Source organism: Aphidius gifuensis, linkage group LG5 (genome assembly GCF_014905175.1).
Source record: "Aphidius gifuensis isolate YNYX2018 linkage group LG5, ASM1490517v1, whole genome shotgun sequence".
Classification (NCBI taxonomy): domain Eukaryota; kingdom Metazoa; phylum Arthropoda; class Insecta; order Hymenoptera; family Braconidae; genus Aphidius; species Aphidius gifuensis.
Window position 1 is genome coordinate 19,830,225 of NC_057792.1, and position 26,007 is coordinate 19,856,231.

The following is a 26,007-nucleotide window of genomic DNA, read 5'->3' on the forward strand; positions in this document are numbered from 1 at the left end:
TCAAAATACCTTCAAGTCATGAAAATCGAATTTTAATGATTGAATTATGTAAATTATCAGATATTTGTGTTGATGAGTTTTCATTGTGGATTTATTAAGTATCACATAGGTGTTCTTAGTCAGATAATAATTTCCATAAACTGTATATGAACTCTGATAATTTAATGTCAACTGATGAATTGTATTTTATATACAGATTTGAAGTATTCAACTATGACATCAATAATATAAAAAAATGCAATTCATAACGGATAAAAAAAGAAAGAATAATGATGATCACTTAATTTGATGAACGAAACAAAAAAAAAAAAAATTTAGAAAATTATACCCCAATTTCATTTATTCGGAATCAAATTTAAAGATACATTCCATTTACAAGATAATCAGCCTCGTGAGCATAGAGATTATGTCCCCTTCGATTTCTTTTTTGCACAACGTGTAATCTGCATGCAATGAGTCCAACCATGATCGCAGCTACAGTGAGTCCAACGGCAAGAGAAACGACTGCTCCTTTCGGTTTTAAGCTATATTGCTGTAGATAACTGGTTTTTTTTGGAAAATTCTTGTCAGCATATTTGACATCATCGGACTGGTAATACGATTCATCCAATTTGTGTTTATTTAATAATTTTTTACGTAACGTTTTCAGTGTATGGTCTTTGGTATCGGACTGAATAGGCGATTTTAATATTTTTTCAAGCTGTGAGTGCGACTTTTCTTGTTCAATAAGTGCTTTTTTGTTGCTGACATTAGATCCCGATGATGCCAATTCTTCCGTCAATACCTGAAAAAAAAAAAAAAAAAATTTATAAAATCGGGTGGTTAAGGTACAACGAAATCAATAGCATAATAGTGTCAATCGAATGTTTTAAAATATCAAAAATTTCTATTTTTTTTTTCTGTAAATTCTTATTTTTTCTGAAGCATTAATTTTTAAGGACGATGCTCATATGATTCTTTTATACTGTATTTATAGTAGAAGTTAACATTATCTTGAAATATACTGAATATTATGTCGTGATTTTTGATGTATATTAATAAAAAAAAGCAAAACAAGTATACCTTGGTGTTCGCTGGTTTTGCCAAAGCTTGAAATCGATTCTCTAAAGTTGTCGAATTTTCTTTCACTATAGAAACATATTGACTTTCTGTAGTATAAATTACTTCATGATGGGGACTTCTTGTTGGTTTTCGTTCATTTTGCTGCCAGGAATGTTCGGCTGCTTTGTTGTTCTTTCTGGAAAACAAGTCGAATATAATAATAATATAAATAACAATATTAATTTTCTACAGATATCAATAAAATGTTCTCTCACTGTGCTGTGTTTTCAGAGTTGACACTCGGTTGTTTGCGGTTGAAGGTATGGTCTAATTCTGTTAAAAGAATTTTTGCATGTTATTGATTCCATTTTTAATTAGAAAAAATTCAATGATTCGAGTTTATTGAAATTAATTATTTTTAAGTAAAAATATATTGGTAAAATTATTTTTTTTTTTTAAATTCATACATCTAAACAATTATTGAATGATTGACCCACCTTCATGTTTGTAATAGCTCCCATCATTGTTTACTTCATCTGTATTACTATCATTGTGTTTTTGGATATAATCTATGTCACCAACATTATTCTTCAGTCTAATATTTTTCAACTGAACAACTGACGTTGTTATGTCCTGAGATGGATATTGTCGACTATCCTGAGGATAGTAAGCCTGAGTTTCTATTGGAAGCTGAAAATCTTTTAATTTTGCATCGTCATATGTAGGTAGATAATCTTCATGATGCGTCTGTTTAGGATACATTGATTTCTCTGGAACTCGTACATTTGGAGCAAAAATAATTCCTGGAAGAGTAGTTGATTTTTCAAGTGGACAACCAAGCTCTGAAGCTTCATCAGATCCATCAGTACACTGTGGTATTCCATCACAAACGTTATACACTGCTATACAGTCACCAGAATTTTGGCATCTGTACTGGTTTCGACTACAATTTTTTGTAGTTTGAGTCGTTTTGTGATTAGAGTCTGTTTCTAATGGCACTTTTGGTGATAATGAAATTTCTGTATAGGCATTTTTTTTTTTATTCAAATCTGTTTTTTTTTTTAAAGATTTCAACTCATATTCTTGCTGACTTCGTCTTGAATAATCTCGGAGATCATTTATTTTTCTGTAACGAATATTCATCAACACTGCGCTCGAGTAATTTGAGTGATTTGTAAATTTGCATTTGAAATCATGAGGTGGACCACAATGAAAAAGGTAGCAGCTGCCGGGTTTCTAAATGAGAACAAAAAACTTTCGTCATAAATATACAATCTATCCACCAACATTTTCACATACAAAGAACGATTATTTAATTTAAATTAATTTTCTCTCACTTAAGCATTTTTCCCCTATACTGCGTTTGCGTCAATGAAATTACCCACTATCTAACTGAAGTATTTAAGGAATTTTTAGATAACCAGTACTATCAGCACAATATATAACGGGTAAGACTGAAATTTACTATATTTTTCAGTAAAATTTAGTAAATTGAGAATATACTGACTGCAAGTACTAAAATGCAAGAAATTTAGAAAAAATAAAGAAGTTCCCCGGCCGGGAATCGAACTCGGGTCTTTGGCACAACGAGTAGTCAAAAATCACGTCTTTTTAATTCAACGACAAAAAAACTCAAAATTGTAAAAAAGGGGTAGTATTTGTTATATTATTTTATTTACCAGTCCCGTAATTATCTTAGAAATAACAAAAAGTTATCTGAGAAAGTTCTTAATTTATATCTTTAACATTCGTTGAAATTAATCACATTTTTGTCCGTTCCCAATTTTTGCTGAAAAAACCGCTCACGAATCTGTCATAAAATTTGTCACCGCATGGACTGTAAATACTATATGAAATATATTTGCGTTTAAGCTTGCCAACTTACATTTTCTTCGTAAACAAAAACATCACAGCTTTCAGTCTCACAACATAGTGCGACGCATTTCTGTCTTCCAGAAATTTCTGCATCGGCAATGTATTCACCACCAAGCGCTAGTGAATCTTGCGTGCGAATTATCTTGTCTTTATGCACATTGAAGCTTCCCATACATTTTCGCAAATCATCAGTTTGCATTTGTGGAAAATCACTGTTTTCCGACAATCTTTCACTTTTTACGAATGATAAAATTATCATAAATTCAACACTAATATAGAGCACTCTCTGCAACATGGTTACGTAGTTTGATAATATTACTACGCGCAAACTCAAAATTTTAGACCCGATCAATATTCAAGACTTGATCAAGCTCATATAATGTTTCAAAACGATATCCATACTACGACTTGTCATTGCAATTGAAAATGTTCAAACGAAAAGAATACCACCATTGTAAGAAGATCTGTCGTTCTTTAGTTTAATCTTTATCGAATTTTTTTCTTTTATCAATTTCAAACGAAATAACGATTCATAACATAAATTTATTTCTGCGTTTTTGCTCATAGGTAACTTACTCAACATATTGCAATTATTTTTTATCAATTAAAAAACTGTTTTTAAAAGAAATTATCCAGGTAAAAATTGAGCATCCGTTCGAAGTCGATTCAAAGTGAAATTCGAGCTTGATGCACGATTCGACGTCCACAATTTTAGAGTAAACATGGTGTAAGATAGGCGTTCAACAACTGGGTCCGGCTTTGATTTTCGAGACCCAGTTATTGAATTCAATATATTTCATAATAAACTTAATCGAAAAAAACAAATGATAATAAAAAATAAAGAGAATTTAATTTCGAATCTATTATATGTTCCATATATTTATAAATTATAATTGCGTAATATCATATCTTGACAAACAATATATACAATATACATACATTCTTAACGTTCAGCTCTAGACATGACTGAAAAATGGCGTTACTCGTTTAGTCCAGTTATTTTATTTTTTTTTAAGATAGTAATAAAAGAGTTGAACTGTAAACTTTATTTTTTTCAAGAAAAAGAAACGTTTTTTTTTTTTAATAAAATTTTTTTTTTATATTATATATCAACAATATTTGAGTAATATAATAAGATAGGGCTGCGTTCAATAACTGGGCCCATGTCCTTACTCTATTTCGTAATTTTTAAATATATAATAAAATCGTATTAATTTGTTTAAATAAATAAAATAAAATTTAATAATAAAATTTAGTAATAAAATTTGTATTCATTTTTATTTACATTTATTAAAAATGAATAAAAATTAATCAAGTGTTCCTAAAGACACACATTAAATTGTTATTAATAATATACGAGAACCATAGACGATAAAAAAAACTAAAATAACTACACTGGATAGTGATTACACCACATCTATCGGAGTCTTCAAAATTTTAGTTTTCGTCCCTTGATTTTTGTTTTTCTGTATCTAGCAAATTAGCAGATCTGTACTCTAAATTTTAAGATTTTTTTTGTATATTTAACATTTTTTGATTACTCTATGGATATAAAAAAAAGTTTAGGTTTTTTTGGGTACAAAAATGATAGATGTTTTTTTTTTATTATCAATGAAAGTTTTCCCAATTTATTACTTGACTTTAATCATATGAAAAACTTACTGATTTGATTTTATCAAATACAATTTAATATACAATATTGATTGAAACATACATCAAAAACTATAATTGTAAAATATAAATAATAGAATTAAAATTAGTTTGTTATTTGATTTGTAGTCTATCTCTAAATCATCAAGCAAACGAACAATAATTTAAATTTACAATTCTTGTTTTCATAATTATATTTAGCAGTATTTTTTAAAATTGTTGTGTCACTATGATTTAATCGACACGATTGAATGTGATGAAAGTATAAAGTTTTTAAAATGAAAATTATTAATTTATAATAAAAATTACGTGATTATAAAAAAAGTCATGAATACTGAATTGAGCTAAAAATCCTCCTCTTCAAAGCCATTTAACGTTTTTTCGGGGCTCGAAATTGGTGATGTTAACATTTTGCTATGCGGATCCAGTCCCAGAGTAGCTTTGAGTAATTTCAAAATACTCCTTTTATTATTTTCGTTACCTTTAAAATATGCCAATCAATAAATATATAACTTAGCAATATATAACTAATAAAATATTAAAGTTTTAGATGTTTGATTCTGATACCTTCATTTCCAGTTATTTGAGCTTCTAAATGTAATTTATCTTGGGCTATATCGTACATTCCCTCTTCTATCGTTTCTTCACCTAATAACCGGATTATTTTAACAGGTCTAAAACAAATTGAAAAAAATTACTATTCTTTATTTTGAATAAAATTGAATTTCCAATATCATTCAGTAACGGGAATTAATTTCTTACTTTTTTTGTCCGACGCGATGACAACGATCTTCAGCCTGTTTATCATTATATGGATTAAAATCGATGTCATGAATAATCACAGTATCAGCGCAAGTAAGATTTATACCCAGACCACCTGCCTTTGTGGACAAGAGAAAAATGAAAATTGATGGATCATCAGCAAATTCATCGATGAGGGCACCCCTTTCAGGAACTGGAGTTTGTCCGTCCAATCTAAAAGTAAAAAAAGCTCAAAATATTGTTGATTGAATTTCACGAGTGATTGTAAAAAATGTTTTTGTAGTATGATATCTTTTTCACTTTTCATGAAAAATTATAAGCTACCAAATATTATTATACTCGTATTAAATTGATGTATATACGATCACAACAAAAAGAATAGTCTAGTATTCGAAATTATAATTAGTAATTATTAGACTTATTAATATTTTACCTTAAAAATCTATGTCCCCTCATTGTCAAGTATTCTTCCAGAACATCAAGAACCATTGTAAATTGGCTAAAAATTAAAACCCTGTGTCCGTCTTTTTTAAAAGTTGGTAGAATATTATCAAGCATCACCAGTTTTCCGGCTTGTGGAACTAGTTCTTGTGGAAGACCCATTCCAGCAAGACATTTATGTGTCCTTGATAGTTGATTTATTTGATAATCTGACATCAACAGAAGATCATCAAAAACATATTGTGGATTATTTTCTTTATATGTTGGATCTCTCGCTAATTTTTGTGATATTATTTCTAATTTTTGTTCATTGTAATAATCGCGTGTTAACAACGGATGATTTGCCAATTTTCTGAGTTTCATCATCATTCCAACACCATTTAAGTTACCTTGTCCAGCTTCTTCTGTAAAACGAGCCATCATATTTTTATACATTTCATTTTGTTTTTTTGTTAAACTGCATTTAATTATTGTTTCAGTTTTTTTTGGCAAATCACTAAGAACTTCAGATTTTAATCTTCTCAAAATAAATGGTCTCATAATCAATTTTGCATTATCTACTTGTTCTTTTTCAAAACCAGGTAAGTTTGAATTGTTTTTATCGGTGTTTACTTTCGGGTTTTTAGAAAAAAGACTCTTAAGATCATTTTGCTTTCCTGCAAAAATAGACGGCATTACAAAAATCAATAATGACATGAGTTCCAGTAAATTATTTTGTAGCGGTGTGCCAGTCAAAAGAATTCTATGCCTCGCATTTATTCTCCATAGTTGATCGTAACGAATGGTATTCATATTTTTAAGCATATGAGCCTCATCAAAAATGACATATTGAGTTTTCATAACTTTGAATAGTTTTCTTTCTTCTGGGGTTTTAGTAATGACATTGTACGTGGTAACGATGACATCTACATCTTCCAAATCACCGTTTCGCCAACCCATTCTCATTTCTCTGCGCTCATCTTGAGAACCATAATATTGAACAACATTCAAACCTGGTGACCAACGTTCCAATTCGTTTTCCCAATTTTCCATTGTTGATGATGGTACAACAATTAAATGAGGTCCATCATGAGGACTTGATAATCCAGCTTCTTTAATATATGTTAAAAATGCAATTACTTGAACTGTTTTACCAAGTCCCATTTCATCAGCAAGTATTCCATTCACATGATGTGAATGCATCACTGCTAACCAATTTAAACCAATCATTTGATAAGGAGCTAATTTTAAATTTGGTGATAATGTTTTTGGTTGTTCTTTTATCATTGATGCACCATCTGCAACAGCTTTTTCCATATCAGCAGACAATTTTAAACATTTTTTCATCAAATTAGCAACAACATTTCTTGTTTCTAACAGAGTTTGAGCTGAATTCAATAATTCTGTATCAAGATATTTATAATTTTGAAATTTATGAACAAGATCTCGCCAATTATCAAATGGACGAGCACTCATTATTCCTTCAGCTTTTTTTAAAGAGCACTGGTGCATCATCAGAAGCTCACTCATTTGTGCATTTTGCATGAATTCCAATACAGATTTTTTATAAGGTGTCAAGTGATTTGATACTTCCACATCTGAATCATCATCACTAAAAAAATTAGAAAGTTATTATGAAATTGTTTGTTGATCATTTTTACAATTATTCGAAATAAATTAATAAATAAAATAGATCGACTACCAACCTATCAAAAACTTTAGCTTGTTTTCTTTTGTAATTTCCTTCGTCTGTATCAACATCTTCATCGTCTGATCCTCGACGTTTCCGTTTTTTTTTTATTCTTTGTGACGAATCTATAGAATGTTTCCTTTTATTTATAACATATTTTTCCGCATCATCGACATTCCAGTTGACATTCTCAAGAGCTTGTTCAAGTTGCTAAACACATTTAAAAACAATACATTTGTCAGTAAAAAACAATTTTTAAATATATTCCATTATCGAACGCGGCTATTTGTACACGTTATGTCATTTTAGAGTGAACTTAAAGTGTGATTAAGAATGAATTTAGGGTTGTTTTTTTATAGCTGGGTATGTTTTAGCTACCGTTTGGTGTCTGTATTCTAGATAATATTGTGCTTGTTAAGATCTAATATACTTACATCAATAGCAATCGATGGATGTACCGACATTAAAAATTGCACTTTTTTATTTTTCTCGTCGACATCATTATTTACTGACTCCGGCTTTGAAGGACAATCAGAGTCACTGTCGCTATCTTCGATGCGGTTGATTATCTTTCGTCGTATTTCTGGCCCTGACAAGCTATCATCATCAGCTAAAATCGAAAAGAAAACAAACTGCAAAAACTATCACTATGAATTCCTGCAAATCAATCAAATGGCTAAACTATGAAAATCTATTCATGTTGAAAAAAAAATAAAAGCCACTAGTGTTTACCTAACATTCGAAATAAAATGATAGGAATCATAATAAGCAATTAATACATTAGAAAAAAGGGAATATACCGATTAGAACTTACACATGTTAATTTTAATAATAGACTTTCCGAAAGACAAAACCAATCAAATCCACTATATTTTGATTACTTTTTTTATTCTTTTTGCACTCAGACATTTCATCAAAGAACAACAACCAAAAATCTGGAGGTGACGCTCAATAATTCTAAAAAAAATCACGAAATTCTAAGGGTGCACGATTGGGTGACTTAGGGACCTTAGGGTTGTACAGGGTTGTACAACTTACAAGAACTTGCATGAAATTTCTATAGCGTGGAGACACCGCTTTACTCTTTGGTCAATTTTTGAGTAAATTACGTGTAAATTGCTACATTTCGCTTGTAAACATGGCCGACATAATTCTGAGAGATCTACGCATGTCTCTACTCTCTAGTCTTCATTATTGAAAGAATAAACTGAATGACTGTTTAATGTTTATATCCAACTGGAATAACAAAAAAATTGATTTATTGGAATTGTTCGTTATTGTTTGTTATTGCCACATAGGTCGTTCCAGATATTATCGTAACTAATTTAAAGTCTGGAGAATTACATAGGGGATTTCATCACTTTTGTCGTTGTTTCTGTTTTTAGCTTTTAGTTGTTTAGTTTTTAGCTTTTATTACAAGGCGAAATTGCAGAGCGAAAAAAAAAAATTTATTATAAAGAAATGCACCCTAGTTGTCATGAAGACTAGAGACCAGGAGAACTATTTAACTTCGATGGTGGGGTAACATTTCGTGGCTTAAACTAAGGATAAAAAAATGCGCGTTACGTAGTGCGCCGTTCAGAAGTAAAAGTAGTGCACTCTAGATAGTCGCCGTAGTTATAACAACCCCCACCACGGGAGTTAGTTCTCCTGGTCTCTAGTCTTCATCACATAGTTCATGCTAGTCAATGCTAGTTGTGTGAGAATCTTGCCGAGTGCCCCACTTTTGTTATATGCGCACGTCGTTTTGGTTCATACACGATAAGGAAGACGATAGAGTCTGCACCGTTGTCTACTACGAAAAATCCACTTAAAATTGTACATATTTTAGAGTGAGCTGTGAGCAATTGTGGAGTCTGAAGATAAGACGCTAGCAATATATGTAGGAGTATTACACTGTTCGATCAAAAAATTTATTTAATCTGGGGGTTCTTGTTGTATAAACTCCATCGCAAATAACCAAAATACATCAATTAAGTTCTGCACAAAATGGCCAATTTGATCAGCTCAAGTGCAGTCAGAGCTCTTAGAAACGGTTTGGTGAAAACATCCAGAAATCAAACAACATTTCGAACAATCAACACATCTTTGCAGTTGAAACAAGCAAGCAGCAACGCTTCAGTATGCAGTAAAAGTAATGTGACTGAAAAAAAATTAAAAAACTGGGTGTCTTGGGGCTTTGATGAAAACGATAAATTTATGGATAGAGTGGACACTCATGTTACTTTCTTCGTCACCATCAGCCTGTGTCTTGTAGGTGGAAGTTTTATATTATCCTACCTTCCAGATCCAGGAATGCAGGAATGGGCACAACGTGAAGCTTATCTCCAGTTAAGAACTAAGGAAAAACTTGGCTTACCACCGATTGATATTAATTACATTGACCCTGCTAAAATTAAATTGCCAACTGATGAAGAACTTGGAGATACTGAAATCATTATCTAAACGCATAACTTGTATTATTTCAATACTTTATTAAATAAATTAGAAGGTCAATAGAAATTGATATGATACTTAGATAAATCAATAAGCAGGTACACTTATTTGGAAGAAAAAATTTAAAAATTTTGAATAAATTTGTTAAAATAAATTGTTTGTTTTCATTATTCAGTGTGTCGTTATTTTTACTGTATCATAATAATAAAAAAATTAACAACTTCTTGATTCAATCTTCTGTCTTAATATATTTTCGTCTTAAATAGTATTATATGATTATATTATGATATTGCAAACATATAGTGCTGTTTTCTTAATCAACTTTTTTTTTTGTCTCTACCTGGCAATTAACAGGTTTTATTTACAAAGTGAACACTCTACTTAGTGTAAAATGATGAAACTGATTGTAAATTTCTAATTTGATTTTTTTTTAATTTGACATAATTATTGAGATGACACTGATGACAGCAAATCTGCGTTGGTTAGATCAGTGAGCTGGTGTTCCTCGCGTATATTGGAATAGAAAGTTGCATTTTGTGGTAAGCTGGCACTAACTGTTATCGGTGGCATTCCAGGCAAATTAATAGGAGTCGTGACAATTTGCGGTTGAGATATTGTTAATGTTGTCGACGGAGGTGGCACTGGTAATAGTGTGGATGCAAAACTTGGTTGGAAACTGGAAGGAGTTTGAAGAGATGCAACTGCAGGCATTCCTGGTATAGTAGGAGTATTCTCATACGGAACCTCTGCGTAGTCTACAAATTTTTTAATCATTAATATTTTATAATTAATAACTATATAATGTATCGAAGGTTAAAATACTCACTTTGGGAATAATTAGAAGACGATGGTGGAAAATTACTAGTGGCAAAATCTGCTGTTGAAGTAACAGGGTTATTTAATTTAGTTGATGGAAAAGACAAGGATGATGAATTTGTTACTGGCGTAATGATGGGATTTGACATTAGATTGACTGTGTCTGTCATTGATGAAATGGAACTTTGGGAAACATTGAAGCCAGGAGGTATTATTGTCACAGAAGGTTGGGAATGGCCATTAGATACTGGTAGTGATTCAGCTGATACAGGGGGCTTTATATTGGTTGCTTGATATAAATTACTATGATTATAGATTTTTGGTTCTGGTAAATTCCTAATAGGTATTCTGTGAAGATAACCATACCCAATACCACAACCAAGACTTCCTTCACCTCCCCACGTTGAATTAGGTGTAATAATAACTTCTCTGCAGGTATCTTCAGCAGTATTATAAACATAAAGTTTGAGAGGCTTTGTCTCGTATGTGTCAATGAGAGTAAAAAGATCTTCACTTTCATGTAATGACGAATCAGCTCCAATTATAAAATCCGTAAATGGTTTAAGTCCTGCTAGCTCTGCTGGCGAGGATGGATGAACTTCCTACATACAAGAAATAGCTTTAGAAAATTCTATAATAATTATTAGAATATGTATAGTATAAAAATAACTATTAAATTCGTAAATTAAGTAGGCAGGTTCTTTAAGTAGAAATAACTATGGAAATGCGAGAACTCACCAACACATGCCAAACATTTTCGTTAGCTCCTTCGAATGAACAAAATCGTATGCTGACACCTAATAGCCCATGTCCACCCCATGTCATACTAGGAATAATAGTTGTTTGCCGTACAGATTGAGTTTTACTGTTATAAACTGTAATTGACAACTCTTTGTCAACTCCAGCTTTGAGAATTTCTTTCAACGTGTCATTGTCTTGATCCAATCTTGTTTTACCAATTGATACAATAAAATCAAAAAATGACTCGAGACCAGCTTTTTGACCAGGAGATCCATCTTGTACCTAGACAACGAATTTAATCAACGACAATTCACCAACCCAATCTTACAGAAAGAACGGAAAGGAATTGACAACTTACTCTGAGTACGTGATAACCTTCTGTGCCACCTCCGGGTATCTCGATACTGAGAGACGATCCCATTTTTATAAACTTAATAAGTTAGAGCTGATGTTTCATTTAGACTTGAAATATAATGGATTTGTTATCGAAAACAAGTTAAAAATACGTGGCAATTAGAGTTTACATTTACTAATAGACAGAAAAACTTGTGATGACGTGATTCACGCATAAAATACGTGTATGATATAGAGGGTACGACGATTTTTTTAGGTAAAATACGTACGTACTGTATGATTCTTAAAAACCATTAAAAACAAAAAGAAATACAAGAGGACGAACTTGCATCAAAAAACCGTATCGCTATATGACCGCCGCATAATTGAGTGGCGCCGCAGTATTCATGTAACGTGCGTGACTTGTATCGATTTTGTTTTACAATGCGCATAATACAAACATTGACGACGGCACAGAATAACAAAAGAAATTATTGATGAAAAAAATGGAAATGTCCGGGAAATTTAATTATTAATTTAACTGAATATAAACAGTTATTTTAAAATTTAAGTATTTATGTATTTGAAAAATAGGTAGATTGCCATTGTGACAGATTCTACTTCTTTTCTATTAAGAAGTTTCTTATTCAGCTTTTTGACAATGATAAAATATATAAACAAATATTAACGAATTCCAGACTCAGAAATTTGGTTGTTTAACCAGTTGTCTAGAATAAAGGAAAGTTATTGTTATTATTATAGTTTTTATTGTGACATTTTGAAGATCTGAAGCTGTTATTAGGACACGTCATCCAGCATCAGTACACTTTATGATAAATCAGTATGTCCAGAAACTATATTTGTATTGAAAGCTCCATCGTATGGTACTGTTTATCAGAAAATAAAATATTCATTTGCAAATCAATTTTTGTTGGCTATAATTGTCGGACTTGGTTTTCCTGTCACACGATTATAAATTCTAATGTTAAATTTTTTATCATTGGTTTTTGTAGAAGCCACGTTGATAATTCGATGAACAATAATACTGACTTGCAATTTATGGACTGGCAGGTATCTTTATTTGATTTCTTCTGTGCAAAAATTGAGTAAAAATCGAAATAACAAAACTATAACTTCATATATCTTCGAAGTGCAATGAATTAGCATTTTATCTGGTTTGAGCAACACTGAGAAATCAAATACATTTTTTTAATCAAATTTCTGCAACTAATTGCTGGATTTCAGTTTCTTTTAACCTAAGACTCCCCTTGCCAACTTCGAGCCAGAGCTTTTCGCCGTATTTGTTGGTTTCACGATCGAAACAAAATGCATGGATATATTCGTCCCTGTTGGTGATATCTATTTAACAGGTTAAGGATCTTATTTACGTATTAATTATTGAGTAGAATATCTAAATCTAAGTTTTATTTTAATTTTTAATAAAGGATACAGCCTTTGACACTGTTTTTTAACTCAGGGTAGTCCCATCTAATTCCAGAAAGAACTTTGTAGTAATTCAACTTTTTTTTACCACGCTCCAATATTTCCTGATCTTTACGATTGGGATTCATGATCTTTCTTTTTAGTTTATTGACTGATGATATCGCACTCTGGTTTTCAATTTTAAGACAATTGAATTCACCTTGTAGCATTTTCTATTAAGCAAATAAGTAAATAAGAAATAAGTAATAAGTTTTGTAAACTTTAAAATAAAAGACGAGCAGAAATGACGATTACCTACAATTGTTTTTTCATATGTACAAACATTCTCTACCAATTCTCTGTTCTTGTTGTCTTCTTTTGTAATTTTATCTTTTGTTCGAGAGATTTTTTCTCGCAATGTTTTGATTTGAGTTTCATCTTCGGACAAATGGTCTTTATCAGTAGCAATACCGAGTTCTAAATCAGAAAATTGGCGAATGAACTGAAGAAATAACTCACTCGAATTGTGAACACAAAATTTTTCCTTGTCGGATAATATTTTATGGATCATTATATTAAAATGATAATTATTACTGTTAATTAAACGACCAAAAATTCGATGTATCCATTAAATTTGACAGCTGCATTTGAGCGAGGGTAATAGTCAATACATAGGTATATGTAGCGCAGTATACACTATACAGCGTAAGTTGTGTTCGTTCAGATTTTACACCGAGCGTATGCAAGAAAGCGCTGAAGTCTTGCGGCCATTTGAAGAAAGTTAAGTAACTAAAATTTACTATTTTTTAATTGTTATTTGTTTTTTATAGTTTTTCCGCTCTCTTTCTTCATTATTAATCGGTAATTTGTTCTTGTTTCTTGGAAAAATTATTAAATTTCTAAAATAAACACAATGACTGAAAATAACGAATGCGTTGGTTCCATTTTTTCGTGCAAGATCTTGCATGAGATTTCTATAGTGTGGAGACACCACTTAAGGGCTGGTTTTGTAGTCCATAGTTAAGTTAACATGTTACTTAACCAGTTACTATACCAAAAAACTGTAACTATAGACTACAAAACCAGCCCTTAAAGTGGTGTCTCCACGCTATGGAAATCTCATGAAAAGCAATTTTGCTTTATAATACAATTGCACTCGTATTTACAGGGCAAATTTTATACAATTTAGGGCTTTTTTTGCCATTGATGGCGCTTGTAAAATTTTTTTTATATATATCGATTTTACATACAAAAGCTTCACAAGCGCCACCAGTGGAGGAAAAAAGTGGGTCGAACGAAAAAAAAAATATTTATTTAAGGAATGCATCTACTATTTTGTTAGATTTTAAGTTACACTTTGACATGGTCTTCTACAAGATCTTACGGGGCGAAATTTTCATTTTCATTATTTATTATTAAAAAAAAAAGGAGCCCTCTATTAACTTTTATATACGGTAACAGACGTATCATACGCATGAGTGTATGAAAGCCCAAAAATTGACGATTGACGAATTACCCAACACTGTAGATGAACTTGAGCGTCCAATATGGTCGTGGTTGTGAACGTGATGCCGTTTTGACGTTCGCGAATTATGGTGGTTTTAAACGTTTTATTGTCAACAAAAAACTTGTCCTGACGCGCTATTGTTTCCTGGTGCGATAATCACGATTATCGCTCACAGTGATTCAAGCGTAATTGACAGAAATTACATATAAAGTGGCTGGAGCAATGGCATTAGTGACGGTGCAACGATCACCGAGTGTTTCCAGCTCTCCTCAGAGCTCTGTAAGTGTAGTGTCGTGTATACCTAAATATACGACATTATTTTGTTTTTCCCATAATTTCTAATATCTTTTCATTCATTATTAGAAATTTTATCTTAATATCTATTCGAATCAGTCTATCAAACAATTTGATATAATTTTCTATTGTGCCTTGTATACAGTAGACAGCAGCTGTCTATACTGGTTTTGACACAAAGAGTGCTAACTTCTACAATGTTTCAAAACAAAGCATTGTTTGATTTCAGATCTGCTCATTTTTTAGAAACAATCATTGTCAGTGTTTGCGTTGGTCTTTTATTGTTGCACGGCAGTAAACCTGCTTTGTATTTAAAAAATTGGAAAAAAACAGGAAAACTTAATTCTTCTAAAACGATCCGCGACTTAACCGGTTTAATAGTCTGCGGTCAAAGATTAATGTTTAAAGCGAGACATTTTTTTTAACTATTTTGTAAAGACTATCATTTGTAATAATACAGAAGCTTAAGATATAATGATAATAATCATTGTCAGTCTTGTACTTACTTTCTATATATTTATTTATATCCTCAATAAAATTTCGTGTCGTAGTAGTTCCTTCAAGAACGTTTTTTCTTTGTTATTGTTCGTCTATTTATAGGTCTGTTTATTTAAAAGAATTGAAACAATTACGTTGAGCTTTAGTAATAATAAAATTCACCACATGAGTAAACTTTAATAGTTTTTGGAACTCGGCTTTTAGTCACAAGAAGATCAAATTTCTTATATTGGATCGGTCGTTATAGCTTTGCATTTATAAATAAACAAGTTTATGCATTAGCCTACCTTGACAAAACAGAATACAACCTTAAAGGCTTTGATCGTTTCTTACTTTCTTATTATTATTGTTATTTGTTTTTCTTCAAATTTGTGGTTCGTATGTTGTCGACTGAACTAATTTTTTTTTTTTTACTTTTAATTTGTATACTAACATGGCTCAAACAAATTTTACCATAACACTAAAATGTTGATGGTTTTTGACGGATTTTAAAACGGCATTTTCATGCGTGGACGAAAAATCGGTATTTCGAATATTTTTTGAGATATCATACGAAAGCGAAAATTGAAAAATTTTTTTTTTGTATGTATATATTTTACGATCAATTATATGATGAAAAAAAAAAATATTATCATTGATTCTAATGTCTTCTAATACTTTTTATAGTACTTTTGTGCTTTTTTTTTTTATTAAAAGTTGTGCCAACTTCTAACGAAAACTAGCACAATTTTTTTATTCATTATCCACGGAGAGAAGTTACCACTAAAAATTACTGTGCTAGCACAGTAAAAAGGTGGCCAAATGAGAATTTATATAAAAACTGTTTTACCAGCGAATAAATTTTGTTAAACACAGCACAAAAAAATTGGTTGGCCACATAATAATTTTTATTGTAATTAAAAATAAAATTTTTTAATCCTCAACAATAAAAAAAAATTTTTTGATTATTATTTTAAATAATTAATAATAATAGTTTTATAACAATAATTATTATAATTAATAATCATAGTAATTATAATCGGGAGAGTAATACACGGAAAGAAGTTTCCAATAAAAATTGTTGTGCTAGCAAAATAAAAAAGTGGCCAAATGAGAATTTAATAAAAACTGTTTTACCAGCAAATAAATTTTGTTAAACACAGCACAACAAATTTTACTATGCTGGCACAACAAAATTTGTTGGCCGCATAATAATTTTTATTGTGCGTCAAACAAAATTTATTAAATAATTAATAAAAATTATTAGAATTACAACAATTTTTATTAGAGTATAAAATAAAATTTATTAAATTATTAATAAAAATTATTAGAAATACAACAATTTTTATTGTAATTAAAAATAAAATTTATTAATCCTCAACAATAAAAAAAAATTATTTGATTATTATTTCAAATAAATTAATGATTCTTTTTCTAAATATTATTCTAATTTTTTTTTTATTTAATTATTAACTTTTTTTATAATTAGTTGTTATTGAAATAATTGGATTTTATTATAAACAATTTTCACTACTGAACACTGCTGAAATGCACATTTATCCGGATAGCTGTTTGCGATTCGGCACTCATACCGAAAGATCCCGAATCTTCCGAATTATGTTCGGTTTTGTATGGTAGATAAGATCCGATATGGTTGTTCCATTATGCCTGTGCTAAATTTATGTACCTCTTCGGTTAATAACACTAAACTTCTTCATTGTAATTGACAAAATGATTTATTAAAATGACTAAACATGACTATACTTCTATAATTTGCATTCTATTGAAATAATTATTTTTTTTATCGTCAGAATTATAACATCATTGAATCAAATCAAAAAGCTGAACTGTCCATTCAACGAAATTCTGTCCTAACAGCTATTTTTGTCGGTTTAAAAAAACCTTTCAAAAAGATTGAATTTTTTTTTCAGTTCAGGGGCTATTTTTAATATACTACCCCAGGTGGAATATATGGTATATAGTGACTTGCCTATACGCATGAATGTATATATATGTATTCTTAGAGCTACATAGTTACGTTAGGAGCCGTATTTGTTCTGATTTTATTTTCACAATCAGTAAATACAATATAAAAATTGGAATAAAACTTCTTTGTTTTCATATTGTTTCAGGACTCAGGTACTGGAGCCCATGTTCAAGAAGACGATGCAATGCGTAATTGTAAAAGGTAAATACCTCAATAATAATAACGTAGATAATGTGATATAAGCACAAAATTTCAAATACTGAGTCATTATAAAAATAACATAAAAAATGATGCTAAACTGAACTTGGTGCCACCGGCATAGTATTTAATGAAGGTTATGGGAGGAGATTAATAATAGAAATCACGCGTAATCACAAGCAAGTCTGATTCACATTGAATCAATAAGATTACGAATGGTGCGCTGATTATGTATATGAATACGTATAGTTATGTATTGTCGAGCTCTTATGTCAGTGTGTCAAATTATCTCAACGTAAAAAAATATTTTGAAAGGAAATTTTTATAAAATTCGGATAAATAAATAAATAAATATTTGCATATATATATATATGTGATAATCAGTCTGTAATATGTGGGAAAAATGTATTTTAGTAATTGTCAATAAAACATACGTTTTTTTTTTTAATTTAATGGCTCGTTTTGTACGTCGCTTAGGCTGTGACCTCATAATTTTCTTCAGTGTAAATACCATCTTTCTTTGATAGCGCCAAAATTTATATGTTGCAATGCAAAACCTGCATTTCAATTTGAAGTGTGAATAATCGAGTATTAGTATAGGACTTTTTACCGTGATTGGTGATGAAAGAGCATTTTAATATATTGTTATAATGATTAATTCACATGATTCACTACTGCTTTCAGTTTGAGTGAGTGCTATTTTGCCGGTAAAGGTGCAGCATTAGTTCTCCCACCAAACGAACGTGTCAGACCTTCCCGACGGGTATCCGCAGCAGGATGTGATATACAACAGCATCTACAATCTATGTTTTATCTGTTGAGGCCTGAGGAAACCTTAAAAATGGTAAGAAATTTAGCCACGATTATCAATAATCAATATGCTTAGTGCTATAGCAATCTGTTATAATCTGATTCACAGAGAGTGAAAATTCGAGTAAAAATTACTGAAGCGGAGCAGTGAAAAACGTTGATAAGGTCATTTCTCGGATCTATTCTTATATTTATAACATCGAAACAAAAATCTTCAATTTTTGTATGCAGAAGTGACTCTTTTTTTCTCTTTCTAACAAACAAATGATAGAATATGAAAAAAAGGCGGTTTTTCAAAATTACCATTCAATATATATATAATAATAATATAATATCGGGCGTTATAACTTTATTGCTATTGAAGGAAAGATATCCTGAATTATTGTAATCATTTTTTAATAAGGCTTTTCAATTTAATAGATTTTTTCTCTTGCAGGCCGTTAAGTTGGAGTCAGTGCATCCAGGAAGAACGCGCTACCTTGTTGTTGTGTCGTGTAATGGTCGCCAGGATGCTGAAGAAAGCTGTTTGCTTGGTATTGATTGTCATATTCGAGCAACTGTTGGGCTCGTTCTCAGAGTTTTGGCCGACACTGCAATAACTCTTGATGGCGATGGGTTAGTATATTGCAGTATGATGATTTTTTCGAAGTCGAATAAAAAAATGTCTTCTTTTTATTTTTACTTTCATAAATAAAAAATGAGTTTGAAAATACCAATATAAGTCGCCAGAAATACTAAAAACTCTCAATGCTCCCCTAAACTTTCTTCGAAAAAAGTCAATCTTATTGGTTTAGCTTCTTATTAAATTATACTGAAAAAAAGTCTAATAGATTATTTTTGATTTATGCTTTCTTTAATTTTCAGAGGTTTCAGTGTGAGTGTTTGTGGGTGTCAGCACATATTTAAGCCAGTTTCAGTTCAAGCAATGTGGTATGTAAATATTTATAGGACTATACCGAAAAAGTTTTTTTTTTGGACAGAGATAAAAAAAAAAAAAAATTTTAAAATTTAAAATAGCGGAGTTTCAGGTATGAACATAGTTTTTTCAAAGAGATATTGTATTTTTTTGTTTTACCAAAATGTTTTTTACATCAAAACTAACACTTTTTATTTGAAACATTTTTCGACGAAATCACTTTTTTTTTTTTGCCCAATTTTGTCTGTTGATAAATTTTTCTAAAAAAATAAAGCTTAAATTCAAAAATGATATTTAGATTAGTTAGTTTTAAGGTAAGAAACATTTTGGTAAAAAACAAAAACTACAGTATCCATTAAAAAAAACTATGTTCATACCTGAAACTTCGCCATTTTGAATTTTAAAATTTTTTCAACTAAAGCTTTTGCAGTATTTAATTATAATATTTATTGAAGTTGTTTAAAAATTTTTAACACTTTATGAATCGTTTTCATGATAATAATGACTATTTTGATTTGTTATAGGTCAGCTCTGCAAACTCTACACAAAGTATCTAGCAAAGCCAGAGACTACAACTATTTTCTTGGTGGACTGTCTCACGACTGGGTCAGCTACTATGACCAACGTATCGAAAGTGATCGCTCGTGTCTTAACGAGTGGCACGCAATGGATAATCTTGAGTCTCGAAGGCCACCATCGCCTGACAGTGTGCGCAACAAGTTAGTATAAGACAGCTTAGATAGCGGAACTTAATTACATTATTATTATTATTATTATTATTATTATTATTATTGTGCAGGCCTAGAGAGCGAGAAGAAACAGAACTGGTAATACGTGCAACTCTAAAAGAGATAATGATGTCTGTCGATCTTGATGAAGTTACCTCTAAGTATATTCGTGGCAGACTCGAAGAAGATCTTGACATGGATCTTGGTGAGTTTAAGCCCTTCATTGATGAAGAAATGTTGACTATTTTGGGTCAAATGGACGCACCAACAGAAATTTTTGATCATGTGTATCTTGGCAGTGAATGGAATGCTAGTAATCTTGAAGAATTGCGAAAAAATGGGTAAACTATTATTTATTAGAATACTCAGGTTATTTTAATACTATATGTATTGATATTTTTATTTTCTCAATGTTGTAGAGTTCGACACATTCTCAATGTGACAAAAGAAATTGACAATTTTTTCCCTGGAATGTTCAGTTATTTGAATATCCGTGTTTATGACGATGAAAAAACAGAATTGCTTAAACACTGGGATGATACGTTTAAATATATAACTAAAGCAAAGAAAGAAGGATCGAAGGTTCTCGTTCATTGTAAAATGGGTGTTTCACGTTCAGCTTCAGTAGTTATTGCCTACGCAATGAAGGCCTACAACTGGGATTTTTCACAGGCCTGGAAACATGTTAAGAATAAGCGCAACTGCATCAAGCCAAACACTAATTTTCTCTCTCAACTTGAAACTTATCAAGGTATACTAGATGCAATGAAAAACAAAGAAAAACTACAGAGATCAAAGTCTGATACAAATTTAAAATCACCAACAACTAGACCTGGTAGAACGAAGGGATTTCAAGAAGAGCTTGAAAATGAAAAACGACACAGTCAACAATATGGAACGATTAGTGAAGAATCAGGACTTAAATTTAAAAAATCTGAGAAAAGGCCCAAGAGTTGGTCATCCTTTCACATGGAAATCATTGATAATGTTGAACGAATATGTCAGTCATTGGAAAGCATTGACAGGACTGCATTAGTTCCTGAGATAAGTCGAGAAGATCTTATGCGTAGCATTAATTCAAAAAATCTATCAGTTGATCAGGAAGCAAGAAATGTCTTGATGCCTTGCGACAATGGTCAGTCATACAGTGTTTCACAAAATCAAATAGTCCATCTTCCAGGGTCAGATGTACCGTCAGTAAAGTGTAGAATCAATAAACTAGAGACACAAGGCCACCAAGGAAGAAAAGGTCTTGTACTAAATCTGACAAATCAGTTTGAAGCTGCTGGATCAAAACCATCATCTCCTGAATCAGAAGCAGATGGTGGTATAAAGCCTCTTGTAACTCATTCTTGCGTTGTCGAAAATGGCCAATTCGTCAACCTTATGACAAAACATCAGCAACACCAGATAGATAAGAAAAAAGATACGATCGAAAATAATTGTCTGGTCTTGACGTCTTCAACAGAAAATGATAAATTTGTAAGTAAAAAAACCATACTTGTTAGAAGTGATTTAACAACTAGTGAAGCTTTCAACGTTGGTATTAAAACAAGAAGAAGATTAATAAAGGATGGAGATCTTTTTAGTACTCAATTAGACAAAGTTTTCGAACGTGAAGAGAAACGAGAGCCACCAAGTAGACAGAGTTCTTGGAGTAGTTATGATTCGGCAGTTGTGCTTGATAATAATTCAGTTCACAGTTCTTGGGCTACTTTACCTTCTAGAAATAGTTCGTGGGGTTCGTATGACATACGAACCGGTGCAAATGATTTATTGGGATCAAGTGGTTTATTTCCCTGTGATAAAGAGGAGATTCCTTGGCACCCAGGGACTGTTAAACGCACAAAACAAAAAATAGAAGATGGAACAGTCAAGAGAGTGTGTACTCAGCCGAATGAAGAAGAAAAACTTGAAAGCAAACCGACAAGTAGTTTAGAGGAAAATTTAGCAAGTGAGGAATTTAATTCAGCTCGAGTCCTTCAGTTTAGTTTATCTTCTACACATGATTGGCTGGAACCAATATCCACGAATGATAATCAATCGAAGCCTCAAACATCTAAACACGATTTTTCAAGTCCAATTGAAGGCATCGATATTTCAACAGTTACGCAACAAGTAGGCACACTATCAAGATCAGCCCCTGTTACTTCGGTTCTTTCAACAGATACTGAAAATTTACATCCCAGATTAAGAACATGTCGATCTGAAAGTTCGAGTCCCAGTGTAATTAATACTTCTCAGCGCCCATCAGTTAAACATCAGAAAATGGTTTTAGAAAATTTATATAAGCCAAATTTTAGTAAACGCTGTTTACCTGTTGACGATTCGCCTTCTGAGTCGTTTGGTTCTTTACTGGTCTTGTCATCATCGTCTTCTTCATCATCTTCATCATCGTCGTCAGAAGGTCCAAAAAATATATCTGGAATTGTCAAAAATCTTAAAAAAGAATTCGAAGCGAAATCAAGTAAATTACAAAAAAGTACTGAAATTATGAATCCGTTGAACGAGCAATCTGACGTCCAATGGTCAAAACGTGAATCCAAGGTTATTCGGAGTCTTCCTACATCGCCCGTGATTTCTCACATTGAACCGAAGATGCATATATCTTCAAGTAGCACCAAGTTTCAAGCTGAAGAGAAAAATGATTCTATAATGAAAAGTCTCAATAGTACCGAAGACTTTTCAGTAAAAGTATTGGTAGGAAAATACGAAGTTAAGCCGGAAAAAAAATCAAGTGATGTGCTGTTACGCACAAACCGAGAAAGTGATTTAGTTGAATCTCACCCTTTTAGAAAACTAAAAGCTGCGGTGCACGAGTTTTCCAGGAGATCAGCCCCAATAATGATTGATCGACCATCGTTCTTATCTGAAGAAAATGAAGCACGAGGAAGACCGCCAGTAATACCTTCGCAAAACGTCGTTATTGATTCTGTGATAGTCAAAGCAGCCAACAAAAAACAACAACAACACGGTCGAACCCATCCTCTCACGAGACTGCAAGTCAGACCTAGACATAGCAGTCCTGTTTATAATACCATGTGAATCCACTAAAATAAATTTACATTTGTATATATGAACTAAATCTTTCGTCAAGATACTGATACTTTTATACAATCAAGCCTGTTTAAAAAAAGTGTTTCAAAGAATATCGTGTCAACGACTGTATCATGTGAACTCTACGTTGCCATTTTTTAGTTGAAGCTGACTGATGGTGAATGAATGTTCGCTCAAGTTAGTTTATTTATTCATAGTATATTTGGCCTGATTAAGAAAAATTACTGTGTTTCAAAATTGTTTCTATAGAGTTCGTAAACAACCAAAAAACAAGAAGTATGTAGATATATATATTTTACAAAATAAATTATGAACGTTAATTTAGTATTCGAACGCGGAATATAAAATGCCTATAAAATAGAAAATGTTTCAAAGTTTTAAGGAAGAGAAAAAAGAATTGTTAAAAAAACCAGAGAACACAAAACAGATAAAAATAGTGAGTGCTCGGTCAGGCTGTGAACGTAACGTCTGGGGCTCGCGTGTATTCTGGCGTTATTTTCTTTTCATTTTTTTTAGTATTCAGTTAATACGGTTAAAATAAATTGTAAAATAATATTGAAAAACAAATAACACTCTGATGATGCTTTGAGATGCACAATGGTGCTCTTGTAAGTAGAAAAAAAATGACATAGAGGCTTCGAGACAGTGATAAAAGAATTCTTACAGCCTCGAATATAATTGATAACTATTGATACTGAATAAAAATTATAATTGAATACACTTATAAGTGTATGATTGGAAGATGATGAAATTAAATAGCAATTACGGAAATTAAAATAAGAATGTGTCATTGAGCTTGTATATATGCATGTATGTAAAAGAACGAATGTGATCATAATAATCTACTCTTGTATTCTCTTATTATAATCGTCTCCAAAAAACTAATATAAATGTATATAGTTAAAAATATTTAGTTTTCAGATTTTTGTTTTTATCATCGCTACTTCTGTAGCAAAAAAAGCAGATAATTACGATTTTCTGTACAATTTCAAACAAAACATGAAAAATCCATATTCGTCGCTTTTTTTTTATTTATATATGAAAACCAAATGATGTACAATCGTATTTCAGTTTGAAAATAAAATGAAAAAATAAAATCAAACAAATTAAAAATTAAACTATGAGAAAGAAAACGCAGTATTTTTTGGAAATATATTAAACTAGTGTTCGCTATGGTACATTTTAATTTTTTGAGACTACAATTTTTTTTTTTTTCGTTGAAATGATAGTAAATTTTTTAATAGTTAAAAGATTCTTCGAAAAGTTATTTGGTAATGTGGCACCATAGTAAAATTTAATGAAAATTTTTCTCCGTGTCCGAGTCGATTTTTTTATTTTAAAAAAAGTTATCATATAAAAAGGATTTTTCTTAAATATGCATTTTTTAATTCTTTAGATGTTTGATTTTTTACTCAGAGCAGCGTCACGTTGTCTTGGACTTCGAGCGTAAGGCCGGTTATCGTATCCGGACGCTTAATTGGTAACTTTCTGTTCCGCTAACACAACTAACACACAGTACAAAAATTTATAAAATCCTATAAATAAAATTTTTTATTTTTCTATATTTTTTTTTAAATCGAAAAATTGTCCACATGGAAATTTTTTATAAAATGATTCCATAAAAATGGGCCAATTAATTACCATATACATATAAAAACTATTTAAATTACATAAAATTTTGACAATTTTTTTATGGGAATTTTATATACCTTTGAAAATTGATGGGTCCATTTTTATAGAATCAATTTAATATAAAATTTATAAAATATTTCCGCGTGAAAACTCTAAGTGACTCTGGCCAGTGACGTATAGTGCAAGGAAAAAAAAGAGGCACCATGATAAACTGTGCAAGTTTCAATGCGTAGTGTGAATTAAAAATCTATACTGTAATTGTATAATATTAAAATCGAATGAATTGATGTTAAATAATATTATTTATTAAACTAGATAATATCTAAAAATTTTGTAAATTTATATGTATGCAACGATATACATTTTAATACAGATTTTAAACTCTGAAATTATAATTTACGTAACTGGCACGGATTTACTCTCTTGAAATTTTTTTTTATTAACAAATTAACCAGCTTTCTATCGATGCACTTCAGTTATCGTTAAAAATTTTCTAATACTTGATACTTGAGGTAATAATCGAAACGAAGGAAAGTAATCTCCATTTATAAAATCGAAAACCAAAATCTTTGTCACAAATGTTCTCAAAAACTACTCAACCGATTATCTTGATTTTTTTTTTAAATAAAAGAGTACATCCCGGAGAAGGTTTTCGGTGATATAAGATTTTTTTAAGTTAATAAACAACCGAGTTATTAATTCTTATAAATAATATCCTGTTACGTGCCAGAGTCTATACACTCACACAATCGCAGAGTTAGTAAAAAAGATAGACCGCGCTATAGTCTCAAATAATTTATCTGCTATCTGCATTTTGACGTAATAAAAAAATTGAAAAAAAAGAATTAACAAAATATTTATAAGTCAACTAATTTAGGGCAGATAAATGAATATGAATGTCGGTCAAAATAAAGTTACAAATTTAAAAACTTGAGTAAATATTCAGTTTCAATAAAATGTGTAATCAAAAAAAAATGAGTTGTGCATTATACATTGAAAATGTTATTAACTTTCAGAATAATAAAATTCTGTCCTTAATGATATGAAAAATGGCAGCGCAAAATTATTTTATAATCATCGATATATCTTATTATTTCATCCGAAAATTTTGAAAAAAAAATTTTATTTAAATTAATAAGTTTGAAATAGAAATACTATCTGGAGCTAGCCAGTCTTTAATTTTTTTTAAACAAATGATAACATCAGGTAATATCT

At 30.8% G+C, this 26,007-nt stretch overlaps 6 protein-coding genes across 6 annotated transcripts; 2 read left to right on the forward strand and 4 right to left on the reverse strand.

Annotated features, from left to right (window-relative positions):
• Window positions 1-63: 63 nt before the first annotated feature.
• Window positions 64-3,879, reverse strand: LOC122858352. Its single transcript, XM_044161192.1, has 5 exons — window positions 2,927-3,879; window positions 1,539-2,277; window positions 1,317-1,374; window positions 1,063-1,237; window positions 64-784 (listed from the first exon to the last, which is right to left on the reverse strand). Exons 1-5 carry the CDS (start codon window positions 3,209-3,211, stop codon window positions 356-358), a joined length of 1,686 nt encoding a protein of 561 aa, XP_044017127.1. The 5' UTR covers window positions 3,212-3,879; the 3' UTR covers window positions 64-355.
• A 304-nt stretch (window positions 3,880-4,183) lies between these two features.
• Window positions 4,184-8,481, reverse strand: LOC122858351 (SWI/SNF-related matrix-associated actin-dependent regulator of chromatin subfamily A containing DEAD/H box 1 homolog). The gene is made up of 7 exons (XM_044161191.1): window positions 8,253-8,481; window positions 7,873-8,048; window positions 7,455-7,648; window positions 5,762-7,360; window positions 5,329-5,541; window positions 5,134-5,240; window positions 4,184-5,047 (listed from the first exon to the last, which is right to left on the reverse strand). Exons 1-7 carry the CDS (start codon window positions 8,254-8,256, stop codon window positions 4,911-4,913), a joined length of 2,430 nt encoding a protein of 809 aa, XP_044017126.1. The 5' UTR covers window positions 8,257-8,481; the 3' UTR covers window positions 4,184-4,910.
• Window positions 8,482-9,306: 825 nt separating this feature from the next.
• LOC122858355 (NADH dehydrogenase [ubiquinone] 1 beta subcomplex subunit 11, mitochondrial) lies at window positions 9,307-10,107 on the forward strand. The gene has a single exon (XM_044161195.1). The coding sequence runs from the start codon at window positions 9,428-9,430 to the stop codon at window positions 9,881-9,883; it is 456 nt and encodes a 151-aa protein (XP_044017130.1). The 5' UTR covers window positions 9,307-9,427; the 3' UTR covers window positions 9,884-10,107.
• Window positions 10,103-11,910, reverse strand: LOC122858353 (Golgi reassembly-stacking protein 2). Its single transcript, XM_044161193.1, has 4 exons — window positions 11,790-11,910; window positions 11,429-11,713; window positions 10,701-11,292; window positions 10,103-10,629 (listed from the first exon to the last, which is right to left on the reverse strand). The coding sequence occupies exons 1-4, from the start codon at window positions 11,850-11,852 to the stop codon at window positions 10,319-10,321; spliced, it is 1,251 nt and encodes a 416-aa protein (XP_044017128.1). The 5' UTR covers window positions 11,853-11,910; the 3' UTR covers window positions 10,103-10,318.
• A 1,067-nt stretch (window positions 11,911-12,977) lies between these two features.
• LOC122858354 lies at window positions 12,978-13,881 on the reverse strand. Its single transcript, XM_044161194.1, has 3 exons — window positions 13,506-13,881; window positions 13,215-13,419; window positions 12,978-13,123 (listed from the first exon to the last, which is right to left on the reverse strand). Exons 1-3 carry the CDS (start codon window positions 13,755-13,757, stop codon window positions 12,978-12,980), a joined length of 603 nt encoding a protein of 200 aa, XP_044017129.1. The 5' UTR covers window positions 13,758-13,881.
• Window positions 13,882-14,577: 696 nt separating this feature from the next.
• Window positions 14,578-24,681, forward strand: LOC122858358 (protein phosphatase Slingshot). Its single transcript, XM_044161204.1, has 8 exons — window positions 14,578-14,972; window positions 17,597-17,652; window positions 18,334-18,493; window positions 18,896-19,074; window positions 19,324-19,389; window positions 19,900-20,094; window positions 20,175-20,444; window positions 20,523-24,681. The coding sequence occupies exons 1-8, from the start codon at window positions 14,916-14,918 to the stop codon at window positions 23,146-23,148; spliced, it is 3,609 nt and encodes a 1,202-aa protein (XP_044017139.1). The 5' UTR covers window positions 14,578-14,915; the 3' UTR covers window positions 23,149-24,681.
• The last annotated feature ends 1,326 nt before the right edge of the window (window positions 24,682-26,007 follow it).

Excerpts from the sequence above, each read along its gene's own strand:
- LOC122858352 (XM_044161192.1), bottom strand. The coding sequence starts at position 3,211 with ATGTTGCAGAGAGTGCTCTATATTAGTGTTGAATTTATGATAATTTTA. Across the intron at positions 1,375-1,538 it reads GAGCTATTACAAACATGAAG|AATTAGACCATACCTTCAAC; the intron begins GTGGGTCAATCA and ends TTCTTTTAACAG. Across the intron at positions 1,238-1,316 it reads AACTCTGAAAACACAGCACA|AAAGAACAACAAAGCAGCCG; the intron begins GTGAGAGAACAT and ends CTTGTTTTCCAG.
- LOC122858351 (XM_044161191.1), bottom strand. Across the intron at positions 7,649-7,872 it reads ATCCATCGATTGCTATTGAT|CAACTTGAACAAGCTCTTGA; the intron begins GTAAGTATATTA and ends AAATGTGTTTAG. Across the intron at positions 5,241-5,328 it reads CATCGCGTCGGACAAAAAAA|ACCTGTTAAAATAATCCGGT; the intron begins GTAAGAAATTAA and ends AATTTGTTTTAG.
- LOC122858355 (XM_044161195.1), top strand. The coding sequence starts at position 9,428 with ATGGCCAATTTGATCAGCTCAAGTGCAGTCAGAGCTCTTAGAAACGGT.
- LOC122858353 (XM_044161193.1), bottom strand. The coding sequence starts at position 11,852 with ATGGGATCGTCTCTCAGTATCGAGATACCCGGAGGTGGCACAGAAGGT. Across the intron at positions 11,714-11,789 it reads AAGGTTATCACGTACTCAGA|GTACAAGATGGATCTCCTGG; the intron begins GTAAGTTGTCAA and ends TTCGTTGTCTAG. Across the intron at positions 11,293-11,428 it reads AAAATGTTTGGCATGTGTTG|GAAGTTCATCCATCCTCGCC; the intron begins GTGAGTTCTCGC and ends TCTTGTATGTAG.
- LOC122858354 (XM_044161194.1), bottom strand. The coding sequence starts at position 13,757 with ATGATCCATAAAATATTATCCGACAAGGAAAAATTTTGTGTTCACAAT. Across the intron at positions 13,420-13,505 it reads GTACATATGAAAAAACAATT|AAAATGCTACAAGGTGAATT; the intron begins GTAGGTAATCGT and ends TTTGCTTAATAG. Across the intron at positions 13,124-13,214 it reads AAAAAACAGTGTCAAAGGCT|ATATCACCAACAGGGACGAA; the intron begins GTATCCTTTATT and ends CCTGTTAAATAG.
- LOC122858358 (XM_044161204.1), top strand. The coding sequence starts at position 14,916 with ATGGCATTAGTGACGGTGCAACGATCACCGAGTGTTTCCAGCTCTCCT. Across the intron at positions 19,075-19,323 it reads ATAACTCTTGATGGCGATGG|AGGTTTCAGTGTGAGTGTTT; the intron begins GTTAGTATATTG and ends TTTAATTTTCAG. Across the intron at positions 20,445-20,522 it reads GAAGAATTGCGAAAAAATGG|AGTTCGACACATTCTCAATG; the intron begins GTAAACTATTAT and ends TCAATGTTGTAG.